The 21,470-nt window shown below is 42.3% G+C and overlaps 2 protein-coding genes across 8 annotated transcripts in view; one reads left to right on the top strand and one right to left on the bottom strand.

The window, feature by feature from the left end:
- Positions 1-8,768, bottom strand: part of PMS1 (PMS1 homolog 1, mismatch repair system component) — a 99,759-nt gene extending 90,991 nt beyond the window's left edge. For 3 of the 7 annotated variants that reach the window (XR_006278057.1, XM_038421691.2, XM_038421692.2), the window contains exon 1: positions 7,940-8,077. The gene's annotated coding sequence lies outside the window, so the exon portion shown is untranslated. Of the gene's footprint in view, positions 1-7,939; positions 8,078-8,513 lie in introns of those variants that run through there. The other 4 variants (XR_006278056.1, XM_038421689.2, XM_043505467.1 and 1 more) reach the window with 2 other exon arrangements.
- ORMDL1 (ORMDL sphingolipid biosynthesis regulator 1) lies at positions 8,161-19,715 on the top strand. The gene is made up of 4 exons (XM_038421694.2): positions 8,161-8,293; positions 12,554-12,733; positions 15,127-15,278; positions 17,497-19,715. The coding sequence occupies exons 2-4, from the start codon at positions 12,560-12,562 to the stop codon at positions 17,630-17,632; spliced, it is 462 nt and encodes a 153-aa protein (XP_038277622.1). The 5' UTR covers positions 8,161-8,293; positions 12,554-12,559; the 3' UTR covers positions 17,633-19,715.
- The last annotated feature ends 1,755 nt before the right edge of the window (positions 19,716-21,470 follow it).

Genomic DNA, 21,470 nt, shown 5'->3' with positions numbered 1-21,470 from the left:
ACAGCCAAATCGCCACCCCACTGACAGACTAACCAAAAAGAAACAGCCAAATGCCATTCAGTGGACCGAAGAGCGTCAGAAGGCCTTTAACCAGCTTAAAGCGACACTCATGTCTGACTCTGTACTAAGGGCCCCAGACTTTGACAAACCATTCCTAGTAACCACAGAGGCGTCCGAGCGTGGTGTGGGAGCAATTTTAATGCAGGAAGGACAGGATCAAGAATTCCACCCTGTAGTGTTTCTCAGCGAAAATCTGTCTGAGAGGGAAAGCAACTGGTCAGTCAGCGAAAAAGAATGTTACACCATTGTCTACGCTCTGGAAAAGCTACACCCATATGTTTGGGGACGGCGTTTCCACCTGCAAACCGACCATGCTACGCTATAGTGGCTTCATACCGCCAAGGGAAAGAACAAAAAACTTATTCAGTGGAGTTTAGCTCTCCAAGATTTTGATTTCGACATCCAACACATCTCAGGAGCTTCTAACAAAGTAAGATGCACTCTCCCATGAAAGTTTCCCAGAATCAACTGGTTAAAATCATCCTTGAGATGTGGAAAATATTGTTAGTCTTTATATATTTGGTAGTATATTTAGAGGTGCATGTGTCTTATTAACTCTGTTTTTTCCTAGAGCTCCAGGAAGAAATCCCAGCCAGTGTTTCACCCTATCTGTGATTGCGGGGCGTGTCATAAATATAAAGGGAAGGGTAAACACCTTTAAAATCCCTCCTGGCCAGAGGAAAAACCCTTTCACCTGTAAAGGGTTAAGAAGCTAGGATAATCTCGCAGGCACCTGACCAGAATGACCAATGAGGAGACAAGATACTTTCAAAAGCTGGGGGGAGGGAGAAACAAAGCCTTTCTCTCTGTCTGTGTGATGCTTTTGCCGGGAACAGAACAGGAATGGAGTCTTAGAATTTAGTAAGTAATCTAGATAGATATGCGTTAGATTCTGTTTTCTTTAAATGGCTGAGAAAATAGGCTGTGCTGAATGGAATGGAAATTCCTGGTTTTGTGTCTTCTTGTAACTTAAGGTTTTGCCTAGAGGGATTCTCTATGTTTTGAATCTAATTATCCTGTAAGGTATTTACCATCCTGATTTTACAGAGGTGATTCTTTTTACCTTTTCTTCTATTAAATTTCTTCTTTTAAGAAACTGAATGCTTTTTCATTGTTCTTAAGATCCAAAGGTTTGGCTCTGTGATCACCTATGCAAAATGGTGAGGATTTTTATCAAACCTTCCCCAGGAAAGGGGGTATAAGATTTGGGAGGTTTCTGGGGGGAAAGACGTTTCCAAACGGACTCGTTCCCAGTAACCGGTGTTAGACGTTTGGTGGGGGCAGCGAAAGTCCAAAGGCAAAAGGTAAAATAGTTTGTACCTTGGGGAAGTTTTAACCTAAGCTGATAAAAGTAAGCTTAGGAGGTTTTCGTGCAGGTCCCTACATCTGTACCCTAGAGTTCAGAGTGGGGAAGGAACCTTGACATCTGTCATTAATTTCTCTGTTTCTATATATCCCTTATCAGTAAAATGGGAATAATACTTACCATACCTGCCACAAAGGGGTGCTACTATTACTTATAAAACACTTACGTACTGCCATAAAACATACACAGTACTTTACAAATAAAGATAAAGACATATTCCCTGCACTGAAGTGTTCACAATCCAACATCCTGATCCTGCAAATGCTTATGCATGTACTTACCTTTACACACCTTGAAGCTAATTATACTCAGGTGTAAAGTACATGCATAACAGCAGAATTGGGACAATTCTGGATATTAGTTAATGTTTATACAGCTCTTTGAAGATTTAAATTGTTATTTACATGACAACTATAATATTATTAGCTTTGTCTTTTAAAAAGGACAGTGTCGTAATATTATTAGCTTTGTCTTTTAAAAAGGACAATGTCAGAGAATTTCAAAAAGCATTTCAAATAATTTTTAACTACAGATTTTACAGTGTCCTCTCAGACAGTTGAGCATTTCCTCTGCCAAGTTTACTCTTAATCAGTTGGTAAATATTGATATTTCCCCACTATGCTTTTAAATTGAAATTTAAAATTGTGTAAAGACAAAACAAAAAACTCCAACTTCGGCTTGCTGAATGTCTTTATTTGACCATAAGCATCACTGACACTAAGTTCTGGGGATAGTCTACGTTGACAGAAGCAGTGAAGCTATAGAAGGGATCTCAGCCATAGCTATTCATGCACAATAGGCCCACATCTTTCCCCTTGCCTCTGTGAGAGCAGACAACTCTATATAAAAGGACACTCCACAGGACAATGGTAAAACTCACAATCTAACATAGGGTGCACACTGCCTGCACACCATGGAGTCCAGCTCCACATGGCCTACTTGAAGCAACTATTCAGGGAACAGGGGATCTGTCAACAAACAGGATCAGAGGCCACTGACTTCAGAGGAAGGGGGTTGGCTCCACAGACTGCTCCATAAGGACATGGGAGCAGTTCTGTTGCCACTCTGAGCCCCTAGATGGAGGATTTCTTTCCTCCACACCAATGCCCTTATAGAGAAAAGGGCATTTGGACTAGGCTGTGGAAAGAGGACTGGTCTCTATGTATTAGTCACAGAGACCTCCCTTCAACCTGGGCATCCTTCTGCCTGTTCATTAACAACAGTCAGTCTTTAAATAAAAAAGACAAGATTATTTCTCTCACAGGACAAGGGCAAAGATCAAAAGGTGACAAAGCTGGACTCTCTGATGGTTAAACCATACACACTGCAACCAAAGGAGGGCATATGTGGAAACTGGTTGAATTACACTTAGATTCATAGATTCATAGATACTAAGGTCAGAAGGGACCACTCTGATCATCTAGTCCGACCTCCTGCACAGCGCAGGCCACAGAATGTCACCCACCACTCCTATGAAAAACCTCACCCATGTCTGAGCTATTGAAGTCCTCAAATCATGGTTCAAAACTTCAAGGAGCAGAGAAGCCTCCCTCCAGTCAACCATGCCCCATGCTACAGAGGAAGGCAAAAAAAACCTCCAGGGCCTCTCCAATCTGCCCTGGAGGAAAACTCCCTCCCGACCCCAAACATGTTGTTGTAAGGGTCATAAATTTGAATCTCTGGATTTCTGTGCATGGAAAATCTCAACCATAACCTTACTTTAACACTGTGTGTATGGGAAAGAGGAAAGGAGCTGTTACCCCCATTAGCTGATAATACAGTGTATATCCACTTCTAAGATAATTGCTACAGCAGTGAGAACTTCATGTTTTGGAAAAACTGTTGCAAAAACTAAGCATAAACACAAGCCTCTTTCAAGTCCCTAGCCTATTCTATTCTATATAGATTATTATACCTCACCCATCACCATAGCGTCTGAGTGCCTTCAAGCAGTGGGTTGGGTTTGTTTGTTGTTTTAATATAGACTCTGCTATGTGTTTGTTAGAGAAGGCAGGTCAAAGAAGTGCACCTATTACGCGGAGAAAAAGTTGGTGAAGGTTTGTGATGGTCCTGAGTTCTTGGGGGCCTTCATCCCCTTGGTCTCAGACTGACCCTGAAAAAAACCTCTGTTTACTGCATTGTCTACCCCCTCCCCACTTTTAAACCCACATTTCCCTGCTTATCTCACACTTTAGTATCATTTCACCTGTATTGTCGTACGTTATTCACATCAAAGTGCGGAACTAGACACATGAAGTGACAGCAAATACCGGTGAAGCTAACAATCCAATAAAAAGAAAAGGAGGACTTGTGGCACCTTAGAGACTAACACATTTATTAGAGCATAAGCTTTTGTGAGCTACAGCTCACTTCATCAGATGCATCGGAGCTGTAGCTCACGAAAGCTTATGCTCTAATAAATGGCAGGTTTCAGAGTAGCAGCCGTGTTAGTCTGTATTCGCAAAAAGAAAAGGAGTACTTGTGGCACCTTAGAGACTAACAAATTTATTAGAGCATAAGCTTTCGTGAGCTACAGCTCACTTCATCGGATGCATTTGGTGGAAAAAACAGAGGAGAGATTTATATACACACACACACAGAGAACATGAAACAATGGGTTTATCATACACACTGTAAGGAGAGTGATCACTTAAGATAAGCCATCACCAGCAGCGGGGGGGGAAAGGAGGAAAACCTTTCATGGTGACAAGCAAGGTAGGCTAATTCCAGCAGTTAACAAGAATATCAGAGGAACAGTGGGGGGTGGGGTGGGAGCGAGAAATACCATGGGGAAATAGTTTCACCCTGTGCAATGACCCATCCACTCCCAGTCTCCACTCAAGCCCAAGTTAACTGTATCCAGCCCGCAAATCAATTCCAACTCAGCAGTCTCTCGTTGGAGTCTGTTTCTGAAGCTTTTTTGTTGAAGGATAGCCACTCTTAGGTCTGTGATCGAGTGACCAGAGAGATTGAAGTGTTCTCCAACTTGTTTTTGAATGTTATAATTCTTGACGTCTGATTTGTGTCCATTCATTCTTTTACGTAGAGACTGTCCAGTTTGGCCAATGTACATGGCAGAGGGGCATTGCTGGCACATGATGGCATATATCACATTGGTATATATAGGCGCAGGTGAACGAGCCTCTGATCGTGTGGCTGATGTGATTAGGCCCTATGATGGTATCCCCTGAATAGATATGTGGACAGAGTTGGCAACAGGCTTTGTTGCAAGGATAGGTTCCTGGGTTAGTGGTTCTGCTGTGTGGTGTGTGGTTGCTGGTGAGTATTTGCTTCAGATTGGGGGGCTGTCTGTAAGCAAGGACTGGTCTGTCTCCCAAGATCTGTGAGAGTGATGGGTCGTCCTTCAGGATAGGTTGTAGATCCTTGATGATGCGTTGGAGAGGTTTTAGTTGGGGGCTGAAGGTGATGGCTGGTGGCGTTCTGTTGTTTTCTTTGTTGGGCCTGTCCTGTAGTAGGTGACTTCCGGGTACTCTTCTGGCTCTGTCAATCTGTTTCTTCACTTCAGCAGGTGGGTATTGTAGTTGTAGGAATGCATGATAGAGATCTTGTAGGTGTTTGTCTCTGTCTGAGGGGTTGGAGCAAATGCGGTTATATCGTAGCGCTTGGCTGTAGACAATGGATCGAGTGGTATGATCTGGATGAAAGCTAGAGGCATGTAGGTAGGAATAGCGGTCAGTAGGTTTCCGATATAGGGTGGTGTTTATGTGACCATCGCTTATTAGCACCGTAGTGTCCAGGAAGTGGATCTCTTGTGTGGACTGGTCCAGGCTGAGGTTGATGGTGGGATGGAAATTGTTGAAATCATGGTGGAATTCCGCAAGGGCTTCTTTTCCATGGGTCCAGATGATGAAGATGTCATCGATGTAGCGCAAGTAGAGTAGGGGCATTAGGGGACGAGAGCTGAGGAAGCGTTGTTCTAAGTCAGCCATAAAAATGTTGGCATACTGTGGGGCCACGCGGGTACCCATCGCAGTGCCGCTGATTTGAAGGTATACATTGTCACCAAATGTGAAATAGTTATGGGTCAGGACAAAGTCACAAAGTTCAGCCACCAGGTTAGCCGTGACAGTATCGGGGATACTGTTCCTGACGGCTTGTAGTCCATCTTTGTGTGGAATGTTGGTGTAGAGGGCTTCTACATCCATAGTGGCTAGGATGGTGTTTTTAGGAAGATCACCAATGGACTGTAGTTTCCTCAGGAAGTCAGTGGTGTCTCGAAGATAGCTGGGAGTGCTGGTAACAAAGGACCTGAGGAGGGAGTCTACATAGCCAGACAATCCTGCTGTCAGGGTGCCAATGCCTGAGATGATGGGGCGTCCACGATTTCCAGGTTTATGGATCTTGGGTAGCAGACAGAATACCCCAGGTCGGGGCTCCAGGGGTGTGTCTGTGCGGATTTGTTCTTGTGCTTTTTCAGGGAGTTTCTTGAGCAAATGCTGTAGTTTCTTTTGGTAACTCTCAGTGGGATCAGAGAGTAATGGCTTGTAGAAAGTGGTGTTGGAGAGCTGCCTAGTAGCCTCTTGTCCATACTCCGACCTATTCATGATGACGACAGCACCTCCTTTGTCAGCCTTTTTGATTATGATGTCAGAGTTGTTTCTGAGGCTGTGGATGGCACTGTGTTCTGCATGGCTGAGGTTATGGGGTAAGCGATGCTGCTTTTCCACAATTTCAGCTCGTGCACGTCGGCGGAAGCAGTCTATGTAGAAATCCAGGCTGCTGTTTCGACCTTCAGGAGGAGTCCACCCAGAATCCTTCTTTTTGTAGTGTTGGCAGGAAGGTCTCTGTGGGTTAATATGTTGGTCAGAGGTGTGTTGGAAATATTCCTTGAGTCGGAGACGTCGAAAATAGGATTCTAGGTCACCACAGAACTGTATCATGTTCGTGGGGATGGAGGGGCAAAAGGAGAGGCCCCGAGATAGGACAGATTCTTCTGCTGGGCTAAGAGTATAGTTGGATAGATTAACAATATTGCTGGGTGGGTTACAGGAACCATTGTTGTGGCCCCTTGTGGCATATAGTAGTTTAGATAGCTTAGTGTCCTTTTTCTTTTGTAGAGAAGCAAAGTGTGTTTTGTAAATGGCTTGTCTAGTTTTTGTAAAGTCCAGCCACGAGGAAGTTTGTGTGGAAGGTTGGTTCTTTATGAGAGTATCCAGTTTTGAGAGCTCATTCTTAATCTTTCCCTGTTTGCAGTAGAGGATGTTGATCAGGTGGTTCCGCAGTTTCTTTGAGAGTGTGTGGCACAAGTTGTCAGCATAGTCTGTATGGTATGTAGATTGTAATGGATTTTTTACCTTCAGTCCTTTCGGTATGATGTCCATCTGTTTGCATTTGGAGAGGAAGATGATGTCTGTCTGTATCTGTGCTTACAGACAGCCCCCCAATCTGAAGCAAATACTCATCAGCAACCACACACCACACAGCAGAACCACTAACCCAGGAACCTATCCTTGCAACAAAGCCCGTTGCCAACTCTGTCCACATATCTATTCAGGGGATACCATCATAGGGCCTAATCACATCAGCCACACTATCAGAGGCTCGTTCACCTGCGCATCTACCAATGTGATATATGCCATCATGTGCCAGCAATGCCCCTCTGCCATGTACATTGGCCAAACTGGACAGTCTCTACGTAAAAGAATAAATGGACACAAATGAGACGTCAAGAATTATAACATTCAAAAACCTGTCGGAGAACACTTCAGTCTCTTTGGTCACTCAATTACAGACCTAAGAGTGGCAATTTTTCAACAAAAAAACTTCAAAAACAGACTCCAAGGAGAGACTGCTGAATTGGAATTAATTTGCAAACTGGATACAATTAACTTAGGCTTGAATAGAGACTGGGAATGGATGAGTCATTACACAAAGTGAAACTATTTCTCCCTCCCACCCCACCTCCCACTGTTCCTCTGATATTCTTGTTAACTGCTGGAATTAGCCTACCTTGCTTGTCACCATGAAAGGTTTTCCTCCTTTCCCCCCCCCTGCTGCTGGTGATGGCTTATCTTAAGTGATCACTCTCCTTACAGTGTGTATGATAAACCCATTGTTTCATGTTCTCTGTGTGTGTGTATATAAATCTCCCCATTGTATTTTCCACTGAATGCATCCGATGAAGTGAGCTGTAGCTCACGAACGCTTATGCTCTAATAAATTTGTTAGTCTCTAAGGTGCCACAAGTCCTCCTTTTCTTTTTGCGAATACAGACTAACACGGCTGCTACTCTGAAAGCTGACAATCCAATGTTATTTTAACCCCCCTGCACTCGCAATTGAAACGTGCCCCCCCTGGTCTCCTCTCCACCCCCCGGGCCTGGCTGAGGCTGAGGGATGTGCCAGTTGTTCAGCCCCGGCCTCGCTTCCAGAGGAGCTGAGGGGGCTCCCACGACTCCCGCTACACGCGGCGGAGGCTGCTCGGCGTTTCCCATCGCCAGGCTCCTCCCCGGGGCCCGGCCGAGGCACTTGTCTCTTCCCTTCCCGCTGTTACCTGTGGCCTATGGCGGAGGCAAACAGCGACCCCCCCCCGTGCTGCGCCAGAGCCGCCTTCTGTCCAAAGATCAACCCAGTGCCGCCTGCTTCCGGCCCTCGGCGCCTGCAAGTTCGCGTGGCTCCATTACCCGCCGAGCCCGGCTCCCGAGCGCTCTGCGGCGCGCCAGGCCCCACGGCGGATCGGCCTCGCTGCTGGCTCCGCCTCCGCCCGCCTGCACCACTAGGCGGCTGGCGTGTGCGGCCGCCGCGCCGCGCCGCGCAGCGGGCAAGCCGCCGGAGAGCTGGTGAGGAGCGGCGAGCTCGGCAGCGGAGCGATCGGTTCGGCGCCGCGGAGGGGAGGCGAGCCCAGGCGGTAGGTCCCTGCCCTCCCCCCCTTGCTGCGGGTCGGATGGGGAAGAGGGGGCTGCCCTAGTTGTGCGAGGTGGTTTGCGTACAACCCAGATCCAAAGGGCCCCACGAAGAGGGCTGCACGCCTCCGGTAACAAAGCGGCAGCAGGCCCCTGCACACACGCAGTCTCTTGCACTGGGGTTTGGATAGGGGCCTACCCCTGTTTTTCTACAAAGGCTCCTACCTTTCAGTGCACGGGATCTCTGCCCTGCAGCAAATGGATCTAGTTTGCTTGCGGGCTTTGAGGTCTATCTTTGCTCTGATCGTATGGCAGATTGGCCCCGACGGAGCAGAAAACGAACCGAAGGTGAAGTTTTCAAATTCACACTGAATGCAGGTAGCTAGAATCAGAATCTAGGGTAGCTATTGTCTGTGAGTGAAGATGCTTTGTAGAGAGAGTGTGCGTAGTGTCCCATGCTGCAATCAGCAAAATAGCGAAGATGCGTGATACGTTGGGGGCGGGGAGTAAAGGGTTTTACCCGTATCTGCCTCTCATCTGGGATATAGAGTAGCTGGCCTCTTGTTTTAACAGGGAACTCATTGCTAGTATCTGATGGAAGTATATTATACTAGTATATTATTCCTCTTTTCAACGATTGGCGCCTGCTTTAAAAACTCTGTATTCAACTGGTCGAGAACTAAAGCATTTTACAGGCCTGGGGACACTCACTGTCTTCTGAAACGTTTTACAATTTCGTGGGTCAGATTCTAATCTCTAAAAAGAAAAGGAGTACTTGTGGCACCTTAGAGACTAACATTTATTAGAGCATAAGCTTTCGTGAGCTACAGCTCACTTCATCGGATGCATTTGCAGACTCACGGATGCATTTTCAGACTAACACGGCTGCTACTCTGAAACCTGTCATTCTAATCTCTGTTACCCTGAAGACTATATCTGGAGTTAATTCCATTGGCTTCACTGGGCTTGCTCTGGATTCAGGCAGGTGTGACATCAGAATCTGATCTCTCTTTGGTAAATTGTGTGTGATGATGAAGCTAGAAGGGGCAAAAACAATTGAGCAACACTTGATAAATGGCTTTCAAACAGATTAACTGTAGCAGTGGCCACTATATGTGTGTATGTATATGTGAGGAGAACATAATGATATTTACTGAGTCAGACCAAAGGTCCATCTAGCCTAGTATCGCGTCTTCTGATGGTGGCCAATGCCAGGTGCCCCAGAGGGAATGAACAGAACAGGTAATCATCAAGTGATGCATCCTTTGTCACCCATTCCCAGCTTCTGGCAAACAGAGGCTAGGGACACCATCCCTGCCCATCCTGGCTAATAGCTATTGATGGACCTATCCTCCATGAATTTATCTAGTTCTTTTTTGAACCATGTTATAGTCTTGACCTTCACAGCATCCTCTGGCAAGGAGTTCCACAGGTTGACTGTGTTGTGTGAAAAAATACTTCCTTTGTTTGTTTTAAACCTGCTGCCTATTCATTTCATTTGGTGGCCCCTAGTTCTTATGTTATGACGAGGAGTAAATAACACTTCCTTATTTACTTTCTCCACATCAGTCATGATTTTATAGACCTCTATCATATCCCCTCTTATTCGTCTCTTTTCCAAGTTGAAAAATCCCAGTCTTATTAATCTTTCCTCATATGGCTTCCATTCCACACTCCTAATAATTTTTGTTGCCCTTTTCTGAACCTTTTCCAAGTCCAATATATCCAGTATTCAAGATGTGGGCATACCATAGATTTATATAGAGGCAATAGATATTTTCTGTCTTATTATCTATCTCTTTCTTAAGGAGGGTGGGAATTGTTTTGCTTTTAAACATTCTGTAACTGGTTTTTCATTCATCAGACCTTAATGTGAAGTTTCTGTCTTAAAGTTGTGCTGTACTGTTCTCTAAGGGTCTAGCTGGCTTGGAAAAGCCCTTATTGCAGTATGGTAGCAAAAGGGGTTAAAAAAAGAAGTCAGTAGCACTTAATCACTTCTGCCCCATTTATCCCTGCCCAGCCTCAGCACCCAACATGGGAGAGGCATCATCAGCGTGTGGACTAGAAACACAATTTACCTTAAATATAGGTTGCAAATAGAGCTAACAATTAGAGTTTGACCAGGACGTCTCTTGGTCAGGGGCCCTCTGTAAAAGAAAAGGAACTATAGTCCTACTTGTCAGACTGAAAGGATGCACCTAGAGCACCTAAAATCAGAGGACAAGCTAATTCCTTTTTCCTTCTGAGACAATAAACTGCATGGAATTCAAGTTTACTGTATATGCCTTTCAGCTGACACCTTAGAATTGAGCTCTCACCAGCTTGCATTGACAATGAAAAACATCTGAGGCTTTTCATAAGAGTACAGATTGCACTGTTCTCACTGCCTAATACATCCTCTTTCCCCTCAGTTCCCAAACAATGGTCACCTCTCATATGTGCATCTCGCATACACCTTTTTCTGAAATGTGCTGAATGCCATTTGGGTGCTGTCTTCCACTATTGAGGTGGCTGCCTTTCTGTGGTGTGGCATGTAGAACTTTAAAGTGCATTGAGATGAAAAGTTATATAATGTTATATGCATTCATAGTTTGTAAAGAATAGTTCATCCATTGTGTTTCATTCCTCTTAAAAAGTTTCAATATGCCAAAAAATGACTTGGATTCCAGCCAGAACAAGAGGTCATCTTTGTGGTTGAGAGAAAGAGTTTCTTATCAAGCCGATTAAATAAGAAGACATTGCAGAGGCAAAGACCTGGGTGATTTCTACAATTTATATACAGTACTAGAACAATCTGGATTCTCCCCTTAAACTGTTTTGTTGATGGTGGGAACTACTACCACATTTGAAGGCAGAATGTTTCTGATTTGAGCATTGTAATTCATCCTTTTATGTGCAGATTTGGAAATAGGTTTGTGCAAGAACTCACTGCAAACAGCATCACCCCAGATGAATCAGTGGTTTGCAAGATTGATCTGTCTATTTAATCTTGCGAGGCTGATAACTTCAGCGAGAAATATATTTTTCTAGGAAATGAATAGAAGTAGTTCTAGCCTTACAGGCCATGACACCATGAACAAGGCACCATTTTTTAACAAGTGATGGATAAAAATGGAAGAAGTCATTTTAGTACCCAGGACCAAAGGGGTGGGGCAGAGAGGACAGGGACTTCTTCACCTCAGGTGCCTCACAGGCAAATAAATTATTGTGAAGCACTTTTCACTTAGAGATCTCAAAGCACTTCGCAAACATTAAGCCAAACAAAACCCCATCAGGTAGGAAAACTGAGGTACAGAATGCTTGAATTATTCTAGTAGCTGAATCATTGGGTGTGTTTTTTGTTTTTGTTTTTGTTTTTTTAAGTAACATATTGCAAATCCCAGTGGTGATTGAACCTGGTGATAGCTACAAGCATGGTTGGTGGAGAGGTCTATTTGTTGAGACTATTTCCATCACTTCACACTGATTCAACTGATATTATAATCTTCAGACTGATGTTTGGGGGGGTGGTATGGATGATTGTGTTGATTTGTGTGTGGGTTATGTTGCACTGGAAGAGTTGTATGGATTTGTGCGGGTGGAAAATTAGGGGTTTGTGCTGCATATGTCAGGTGATTGTGTTTGTGTCTACAGGATGGTGCTGGAAGATATGTGTTGATTTGTGTGGGTGGCAGTTGGGACAAATAGTCCACCATGCGTGCATTCTCCCTCATACAACCTAATAAAATTGTCACATGCAAATTTGCTGTATAGTAAGGGTGGTGACCGGCTGAATTACCTATGCTGTGACAATAGTCTTTAGGGTATTTGGCATAACATATATACAGATCGTACTGTAGCTGTGCACCACATAGGTATAATTTGTAAAGTTAAAATGGGTGAGAACTTAAAAATTGGACAGTAACAGACCATGAGTCCCAGTGATGACTCAACCTGGGGATATTATGAACTTCAACCATGGCTGTAACTGTTTCCATCACTACATACTGACTTTGGATATTCTAGGCTTCAGAATGGCAATCCTCTAATCTTGTTGTATAGATATTCAAGATCAAACTATGAGTCAGTGTCAGAAGACAGAACTTCTGACTTCAAAGTCCTGTGTTCTACCCAATACACATGCTCTTTCTAGCTATGTTACCCCATTATAGACTATTTATAATAATAGTCTCTCTCCTGGTCTTAAAATTAGATGCGAGATATACTGACTATCTCTAATATATGAATTCTGTGATATCAGTCTTCATACAATTTTATTTTTATAGAGAAAAATGAACGTAGGAGTTGCCCATAGCGAGGTAAATCCAAACACCAGGGTGATGAACAGTCGTGGAATGTGGCTGACCTATGCACTTGGAGTTGGTATGCTTCATATTGTCTTGCTCAGCATTCCCTTCTTCAGTGTTCCTGTTGCATGGACCTTAACAAATGTGATTCACAATCTGGTGAGTATAATACTCTGTCTTGTAACAGACATTAAGAAATTAGCTGGCATTTATGTATATATGTTTGTGTGATGTAGAAGAGGAGAAAGATACAAAGGACTCTAGGTTGTGTAGACAATGAAATCCTAAATGGCCAAACAAACTGTCTTGTCTTCTGCAGTGAGCTTACTCACAAGCCAGAGTGTTAGGCATTTACAATGGAAATTTACTGTTTTTAACAAGGGCAAAAAAACAGAGAAGGTAAAAGATGCAATTATTGATGTTAGTGTACAACCAAAGATTTTTGAATCAGGGAAATGGCTTAAAATGTTTTAAAAAGTTTTTAGAAAACTAAACCAGAATGTTACAAATCATAAATGCCAATTGGTTGCTAATAACTGCACTCTATTCTATTTGTAAGGAGATAAGCCTTAAATATTAGTGGGAGTAGCACACGTATTGAGGAGAACATACTCTGTGTAACCCCCTAGTGCTATTAGCTATTAATCTAGCTGAAGAACTCTGAGGCAACAACAACAACAAAAAATTACAGCATTTTACACAATCCTAGGATGGAAACATCTACTGGGCTTTATGCTTCTTGTTTACACTTTGGAAGAAGGGATTATATTAGCTCTGCATGATATAAAAAAGAACCCCCTATCTTCACACAGGGCCTGATCCAGCCCTCACTGAAGGCAATAGAAAGATAACTGACTTCAGTGGACTTTCGTTCAGGATTATAATTAAAATTTTTGACCCAGATCCTGAAAACACTTATGCAGTAATTCAGTGGTGCTACTGATTTGTATAAAATTATTCATGTGCATAAGCGTTTGTCCACTCAGAGCCTTGAAAAATAATTCTCGTAGAGTCATAGAATTTAAAGCTGGAAGATGATCTAGTGGTCCCGAGTCTGACCTCCTGTATGTCACAGACCACCAACACCATCCAGCATCTGTGCGCTAAACCAACAACCAAAATTAGACCAAAGTATGACAGCCCACAGGAGACTAGACTATTATGTGCCACAAGCAGAGAGTGGGAGGGACCGAGGTGCACCAGTGCTCAAGGCCCCCACAATGGCAGGGAAATTATTAAGTGAGATATACCCAGATAATCTGGGCAACTGACTCTCACCCACATGCTACAGAGGAAGGCAAGTAAACCCAAAATCATTGTCAATCTGACCTGAAAAAAAATGCCTTCTCTTTTTGCTCAAACTGCCTTTTCTGCCTTAGGATGTTATAATTTTACAGTGATCATTTAAAATTTTATAGATGTGAGTATAAATGTTATGTCAAGGTTAGAGAACCAGGGGCACAGTTCCTCAGCTTGTGCCATAATTGAGATTCATTTATCTAGCATCCTGAGACCACCAACAACCCAGGATCAACAATAATGGCATATCTACACATATAGCACTCCTGCTGGCATAATAAAACAACCTTAGCGAGCAGTGATAGTTGTGTCAGCGGGAGTCGGTGTAACTTTCGTCGCTCATGGGTGTGATTTATTCACACCATTGAGCGACAAATTATGCCAACATAAGCCGTAGTGTAGACATAGCCTAAGACTTTACATGATCTGCCACTATCTAGGGAAAAGATTGCTATCTTAAGAAAGGATGCTGTCCTAAAAATGCAGTGTAAACATAGTTCTATTCAAGGGCTCTTGTTTTACTAACTAGACTAAAAGTTACCGAAGGGGCTTCATCACATTCTCTTCATCACTACAGGTTTCAGAGTAGCAGCTGTGTTAGTCTGTATTTGCAAAAAGAAAAGGAGGACTTGTAGCACCTTAGAGATTAACAAATTTATTTGAGCACTTTAATATTGTGTTTTATGACTACTGATTAGCAGCTGTGAACTTGTTAGAGCTCTTACTTACAATCTGTTCCACCATATAATCTCCGCTATGTAATCTAGCAGATAGGGCATGAGATTGGGAACCAGGAAACTTTGGTTTTAATCCTGGCTTTGCAATTGACCTGCTGACCTTGAGCAAGTCATAGAAATCAGGGTTGGAAGGGACCTTAGGAGGTCATCTAGACCAACCCCCTGCTCAAAGCAGGACCAATCCCCAATTTTTGCCCCAGATCCCTAAATGGCCCCGCTCAAAGATTGAACTCACAACCCTAGTTTTAGCAGGCCAATGCTCGAACCACTGAGCTATCCCTTCACTTCTTTGTGTGTCTTTCTCCTTCTGCCCCCATGCCCTCTTCTCCCTGTTTCTGTACTTTGTCTATACAGGTTGCAAGTTCTTCATGGCATGAACTCTCTTATTATGTGCCTATACCTTTGCCTAGCACAATATAGCTCTGATCTCTGTTGGGGCCCTGAAGAGGCTACAGTAATACAAAACATTAAATAATAATTAATAATGCTACTTTTTACAAAAATTTCTTTCCCCAGGGAATGTATGTATTCTTACATGCAGTAAAGGGAACTCCTTTTGAAACACCTGACCAGGGGAAAGCCAGGCTGCTAACACACTGGGAGCAACTGGACTATGGAGTACAATTTACATCCTCACGAAAATTCTTCACAATCTCTCCAATAATTCTGTGAGTTCTGAACTGTTAGACTCATTCTATCTTGTGTGTGTACTTGAAATTTAATATAATATATAATATTTGGAATAAAAACCTTCAATTAATCAATTAGTAATACTTTACATCTGTTAATCTTTTTCCTCATTTATTTTTGTCTCTATTTGATAGATTTACAGAGCATGTGTTTGGAGATTTAAATTAGTTTACAATCATTCTTTTCCGAGCAGATTTGAACCCCGTTATTGAAATAGAGGCCCAATTTTGCAAATATTAACAACCAAAAGGGTCTGTAGAATTAGGCTCTTTATGAAGCTTAATAGTACATTTTCCTCATAAAGTACCATGTGCATGCTGAAAACAGTAACTCGATTTCAACTTTTGTAAGCATCAAAAATGCCTATCTCTCTCACATTTTCTGTGAACTTCGCAATACTTCTTATTGAGTCTGATCCATAGCACTTCATGTCAGTTTTGCATTTTGCTAGTAGGATTGTTTCTATTTACGCAAGTTATGTAACAATGTAAATACAATTGATCAAAAACTTCACACACCCCAGCCAGTGTTGATGGAATTGTAAGGGCAACAACTATGCAAATAGAAGGAAAATCAGTTAAGTACTAAGGGACCAATTCTACAAATTGCTAAGTGTCACCTGCAGGATCATGTCCAACACCGCATTTGAAAACCTTACCAGACACCTAGTAGCCAAAGGATTGAATCTACTAGCAAGCAGCCAGATTTAGTGATAAGTAGCCACCAGCGAGGTCCAAGGACAGTGTGCTGATGAAAGACCTATCCTTGTCCCCATCTGCTGAGAAGCAAGGAGCATGCCAGAATTCCGAGCTGCTCAGGGTCTCCAAAGGCTTGTATGGAAGATGGCTAGATTGTTTTTTGATCAAACTTGAAGCTTCCTTCTGCTTTTCTGGCTCTTGGGGGAAAATGTCCTTTCTTGCTATTCTCCACCTTAGAGCCTCCTGGGGGATAGGATGCACACTTTTCCTCCCTAGCCTTCTAGCTACTTCAGGGGAATGAGATCTGTGCCACTCTGCCCCATCCCAGACTCGTTTTTTCTGTCCCCTCCACCCAACCTCAAATTAGTCCAATACCTGCCTCTGGTGTTTGTTCATAGACTTTCTTGGCATCAGCTGAATGAAATTGACCTGATTCTATTCTCAGGATGCTAAATTGCAGCAATAAAACAACTGAGTCTTGCCATAGATGTCCTCTTCTACAGCTTGTAAAAAGTGTTAGCAACAGCAGCACTTGGAAGAAGAACTCTAAATTGGTTCATATTTAGAAGGCTATTTCAAAATCATACGGGCAAGAAACTTCTTAAATTTTTAACACTACTACAAAGAAACTGATGTCATCGTCTTCTCCATTTTTCAGGGAAAGCCTCCCACTTGCAAGACGTCGCAAGAATGCAAGAGCATTTTTCAAACCCTGGCTTGCACAATATGTAAAAACATCCCATTACACCACTTTAAGCAAAGAATAACCACCACCCCCCGCCAAAAAACCCCAAGGAAATTCACAATTATCACTTTTTGTTTTGTGGCTCTTTTTAGCAAAGAAGTAGACTGTAACAGGAGAAAAAAGGGTGAGATTACAGGTTCAGTAAAAGTGTGAGATAGCTGGCAAAAAGCTGGAATCTATGGCATGTTCTCTAACTTTTCCAGTTGAACTGGTTGTCAGCTAGCTAAATTACAATAGCAAACTTGCAATGGAAACATCAAAAGGGTTGCAGGCTTTTTTTAACATTTTGCTGACTGATCACAGGTCACTCAACTTCAGTGTCCTCTTTGCTTTAGAGGACTTCAAATGTCTTGTCACAGAGTTTATTAAACTAATTAATATTTATGAGAAATTTATTTAGATTAAAATATAAAACTAATAACACCTTGTGCCATTTAAAACCTGAGTTCTCAGCTGGCCTTGTAACTTTTGAGTGTCAGACTCAGGTTGAAAGGGTGGGGGAGGGAAAATCTAGCTTTTGGTTTTTTGGAACCCTGACCCTAGGGTTGTGGGAGAAAGATACTAGGGCCATAATTTGTCAAAACTATAAAAGCATCTTAAAGCAGGAGAAATATTTCTGTTCTGTCCTCTTCCCCGCCCCCCAAATCCCTTGAATCCTTTTAGTCCCCTGATGACTTTACAGTTTTTTAAAATTCTCTTCATTTAACAAAAAACAAGATTTGTCAGCTCTCTTTATTCCCTTTGTTTCTGCAGGTATTTCCTGGCAAGCTTCTATACCAAGTATGATCCAGCACACTTCATCCTGAACACAGCTTCTCTCTTGAGTGTGCTTATCCCCAAGTTGCCACAGCTTCATGGTGTAAGAATCTTTGGCATCAACAAATACTAATTGGGAGACGTGAAACTGAAGCATTCTGACCAAAATCTGCCATGGCTACTGCTTTTTCTCAGGTGAAGGAATGGGTAGTCTGCTGTGCCATTTATCTAGTAACATACAATGAGATACTTTCACACCTGAGATCTAATTGCTACTACTTTGGATGCTGTTTGGAAGGCAAGTAGACTTTTACAGGAAGGTGCTTCTCAGTATTTAATGTGAATGGTAAATCTTTCAGAGAGAGGTTTTCCATGAGGAACTGGGCAGGCCCAGCTCTAAAACTTAATTAGCACTAAGAGAATACATATGCCCAGCCGACACAAGTGACTTGCAAAGAAGGTGTGAATAACTTAGTTGAAATGTAGGGGCAATTTTCACAAATCAGCCAGATAGCCATAGTAAAAGCAAAGCAAGTTAATATGAAAACCCAGACTCATCTGTTGGAGAACTGGTGAGGCCTCATGCTTAGATTATGTAAAAGTAGCCAGTTACTGCTTTTGGATTATACATGGTTCACTTTTATAGTTTAAGGGTTGTCTGTCTACCTCTAGGTGTTGCCAATGTAGTTGTGTTTTTTTTTAACCTGGTAGCTGCTGTGATCTAATGGTGTACTTTATGTCTATCTGTTCCTGAGACCTTAGTTACAAAGACATCTCCAGTCCTATATGTCAATTCAGGGGATTTCTACATCAGCTTGCTAGCCCACTTTTCATACACTAATGAAATACGTCAACATTGTTTTAACTTTCCAGACAGGGCTGCTAATCTGTTTTGAGAAACTAAAGCACAGAATTTCTAAAAACCGAAAACTTCTTATGGTGTAGATTTGGGCAGTCTTCTTTATTTGACTGGTAGGCCATGTTTTAGTGGTTAAAAGGTCTATAATGGCCTTTTTTTTTTTTTTTAAAAAGGAGAGGCAGTCCAGTTTTGCAGGTTGCTGGAATATCCAGCAGAAACCACTTTCTCTAGCTAGTTAAATCACAAAGTAAAAGCCCAAATTGGTGGTGGGTGAAAAACTAAGCTATAGATGTTACCTGTATGGTCCAGCAGAGGAAAATGTAGATGTTTGCATTTCTTGGAACACCTTGACAAGAAGTTCAAGAAACATGCAGGAATCTAAATTTCAGGGGTGACTCCACTACTGTATAATACTGTACTATCCTTGTGGATCATCAACTCTGTAATTAGAGTGATGGATGTATATGCTGAGGCCTCAGCATTTAGTTTTGTGTCTTGAAAAAGAGAGAGGATCCTGTAAGATATGCAGAGTAACTGCCAAGTGAAAGCAGCTTAGCACATTTTGAACTGGCTTGGATTTGGGGTGAAGAGAGTGGGGGGGTGGACAGGAACTTCCTTAGGTTATCATAAGAACTGTGGCCTTTAAGAGCATGGGCCTAGTTTAAGCCTTGGCTACAGGGATTGCAAGGATGTGTTCATGCAGCAAAACCAACACCTATATAAAGACTTGCCTTGCAAAATTCAATCAAGTTTTTAGCCACTGGTGGGTGTATTTGTCTCCCTTAGCAGGAGAATTTTTCTGGCTACTTTGACTGATGGAAGATTGGCTGTAGTTTGTCAGCAATGAGCTATGAAACTTCATAGTAACTGAATGGCTCGTATGAACAGATGAATCTTCAAGTTAAACTAATAATTATGAATATAAAGTGATAACTGGCTACTTTAAAAAAATCAAGTTTGCTTCATAGGGCTATGCTAGCTCTCTGAAAGTGTCTTGTTTTTGAAAATATTTTATATAAAGGATAAATGATAATGACTTTGAGACTAGGAATCATATTAGCATTGTACTTTGTACTTTTGTTCATTTTAGCAAAAAATTTACAGCTGGTGATGTGCTTTTGTAAATAGATTGTTGATAGCAACATAGGATTAGTGTTTGAAACACTATGTAAAACTTGTCTAAAATTGAATAGGAAAACCTTTCAATAATTGTTCAACACATCACTGTACTAGGCTTTTTCCTTTTCTCCTCAGATACTTTTTTTCCCAATGGCTTATGTGGTTTACAGAATTTAAAATAATTTGCCCTATGATGGTTTTATTTCTTTGTAGTATAAAACAAGTGGTTCAAAATACACATCTGGCTTTATTCTCTCCTCTGTAAGAACAAAACACTATATTACATGGTACATTTTACTCCAGCCAACTATTTAATTAATGAGGAAACGTGTGTGTGCGAATGCGCGCACACACACACAACTCTACCTTTGTAATTTCTACAGATAGCAGTTTAGGGTCTTGTCTCTTTACATCACATACATTGTAGGGTACAACTGAATGTTTTATTTTCTTCATGTGCTTATATGATCAACTAGTACTGAGTCTGCTTCCAAATTATTAAACACACTTTAATGGGGCAGAGTTGTCAAGGATTAAAAAGCTTACTTGGGAGCCTGCTTAATTCTTCAAGTGTCATCTCAACTTTCAGTAAGTCTGTCCATAACTATGCAAAAAACCAAACAAACATGAAAATAAGGGACAAGTATAATATTGATTACATGGATGGAAGTCATCTGGAAGCTTTTGGCGTATCAATATACAATAGGGAGAGCTAGTAGCAATACCTATCGTTAAGGTTACCCAGCATTCTGTTATGAGAGTCTTATTGCAGGTATAGTCTTTCCTTTATAAAACCCTGCATTTCAGCCTGAATGATTGAAGCTTGACAACTTCTGCAACAAGGCCTCTACAGAAAATAGCCTCATTCACTACTCTTGCATGATTCTTTGTACACTCTCTATCCTGTGCACTGAATGAGGCGGGGACCTTGTGGGGAAAAATAGTATGTGGTGATGTACTGAGGACTATTGCATAGTGGATATGCATAAGGGGGCAAAACTAATGTTGCACATGAAACTTTAACTCAATTTGCTAACTTCTGAGTGCTTGACTTTGCAACTTCAACTTTCTTTTAATGTTTTTTTAAAATACAATAAATCCGTAAGTACGGACTATGTACACTAATCTAACTAATGTAAATTCTCACAGCCTTTGTAAACTCAATTTCTTCACAGTTGCCTTCTCTATGCAAAATCCTCCTTCAATCATTTCAGCCCAATAAAGCCCATGCCTATTCTCCTAGTATTAGTCACCTAACAAATTTTAAGTCTACATAAAAAGCTATACTTGAAACCGTAATCTTGATCACACAGTACACAATAGTCTATATCTCGTTTAAAGTGCAAGTTCTTGAGGCAAGGACTATATCCTCCTTTCTGTTGAGTATAACATTGAGGAAAATAAATCTGAAACCAAGGCACAGCACAACGAGTAGGTATAAGGGATTGTAGATTTTTTGGAATGGGACATATTAATATTCAAAAGAACCTAAAGGACAGCCAGCTTTGAACTATCAGCCCAATATCATTGCTTTCAGCTACTTGCCACTGCTCTGCATTTTGGAGTGGTGCACGTGATTAGCAGCCTCAGCAGGGGCAGGATAAAGCTGGACCACCTCTGATGTACTCTTTGGATGGTTTGAGCCAGGCCGCCTATGCTCACTTAGGCTGTGAGGTGGTTGTGTGCTAGGGGGCTGTGGAGGGAGAGCACAACTGCAGAAGTGGCATTGAAAGCTACACTGAATGGTGTCAGCCTCTGGAAAAGCAGAGGATGACTATGGGCTTGTGCATGCATTGGGCCAAGTCTAACTGAACCAGGACGGCTCTCTGGTGCGGTGGTGAGCAGCCCTAAATAGGCCCAGCAGAGCCAGCCCTCGCTATGAGCAGCCTAAGCAATTGCTTAAGGCCTCGAGCAGCGCAAGGGAGCCCAGTATTAACGGGGGTGGGGGGGATATTCCTGCTTAGGACCCCCACGGTACGGCACTGGGGCCCAG

The sequence above is a fragment of the Dermochelys coriacea genome, chromosome 11, assembly GCF_009764565.3.
Source record: "Dermochelys coriacea isolate rDerCor1 chromosome 11, rDerCor1.pri.v4, whole genome shotgun sequence".
Taxonomy (NCBI): Eukaryota; Metazoa; Chordata; order Testudines; family Dermochelyidae; genus Dermochelys; species Dermochelys coriacea.
The sequence above is the reverse complement of the archived record's forward strand: the minus strand, read 5'-3'. Positions and strand labels throughout refer to the sequence as shown.

Coding starts and splice junctions, on each gene's coding strand:
- ORMDL1 (XM_038421694.2), top strand. CDS start 12,560: ATGAACGTAGGAGTTGCCCATAGCGAGGTAAATCCAAACACCAGGGTG. Junction 12,734..15,126: donor CAAATGTGATTCACAATCTG/GTGAGTATAATA, acceptor TTCTTTCCCCAG/GGAATGTATGTATTCTTACA. Junction 15,279..17,496: donor ACAATCTCTCCAATAATTCT/GTGAGTTCTGAA, acceptor TTGTTTCTGCAG/GTATTTCCTGGCAAGCTTCT.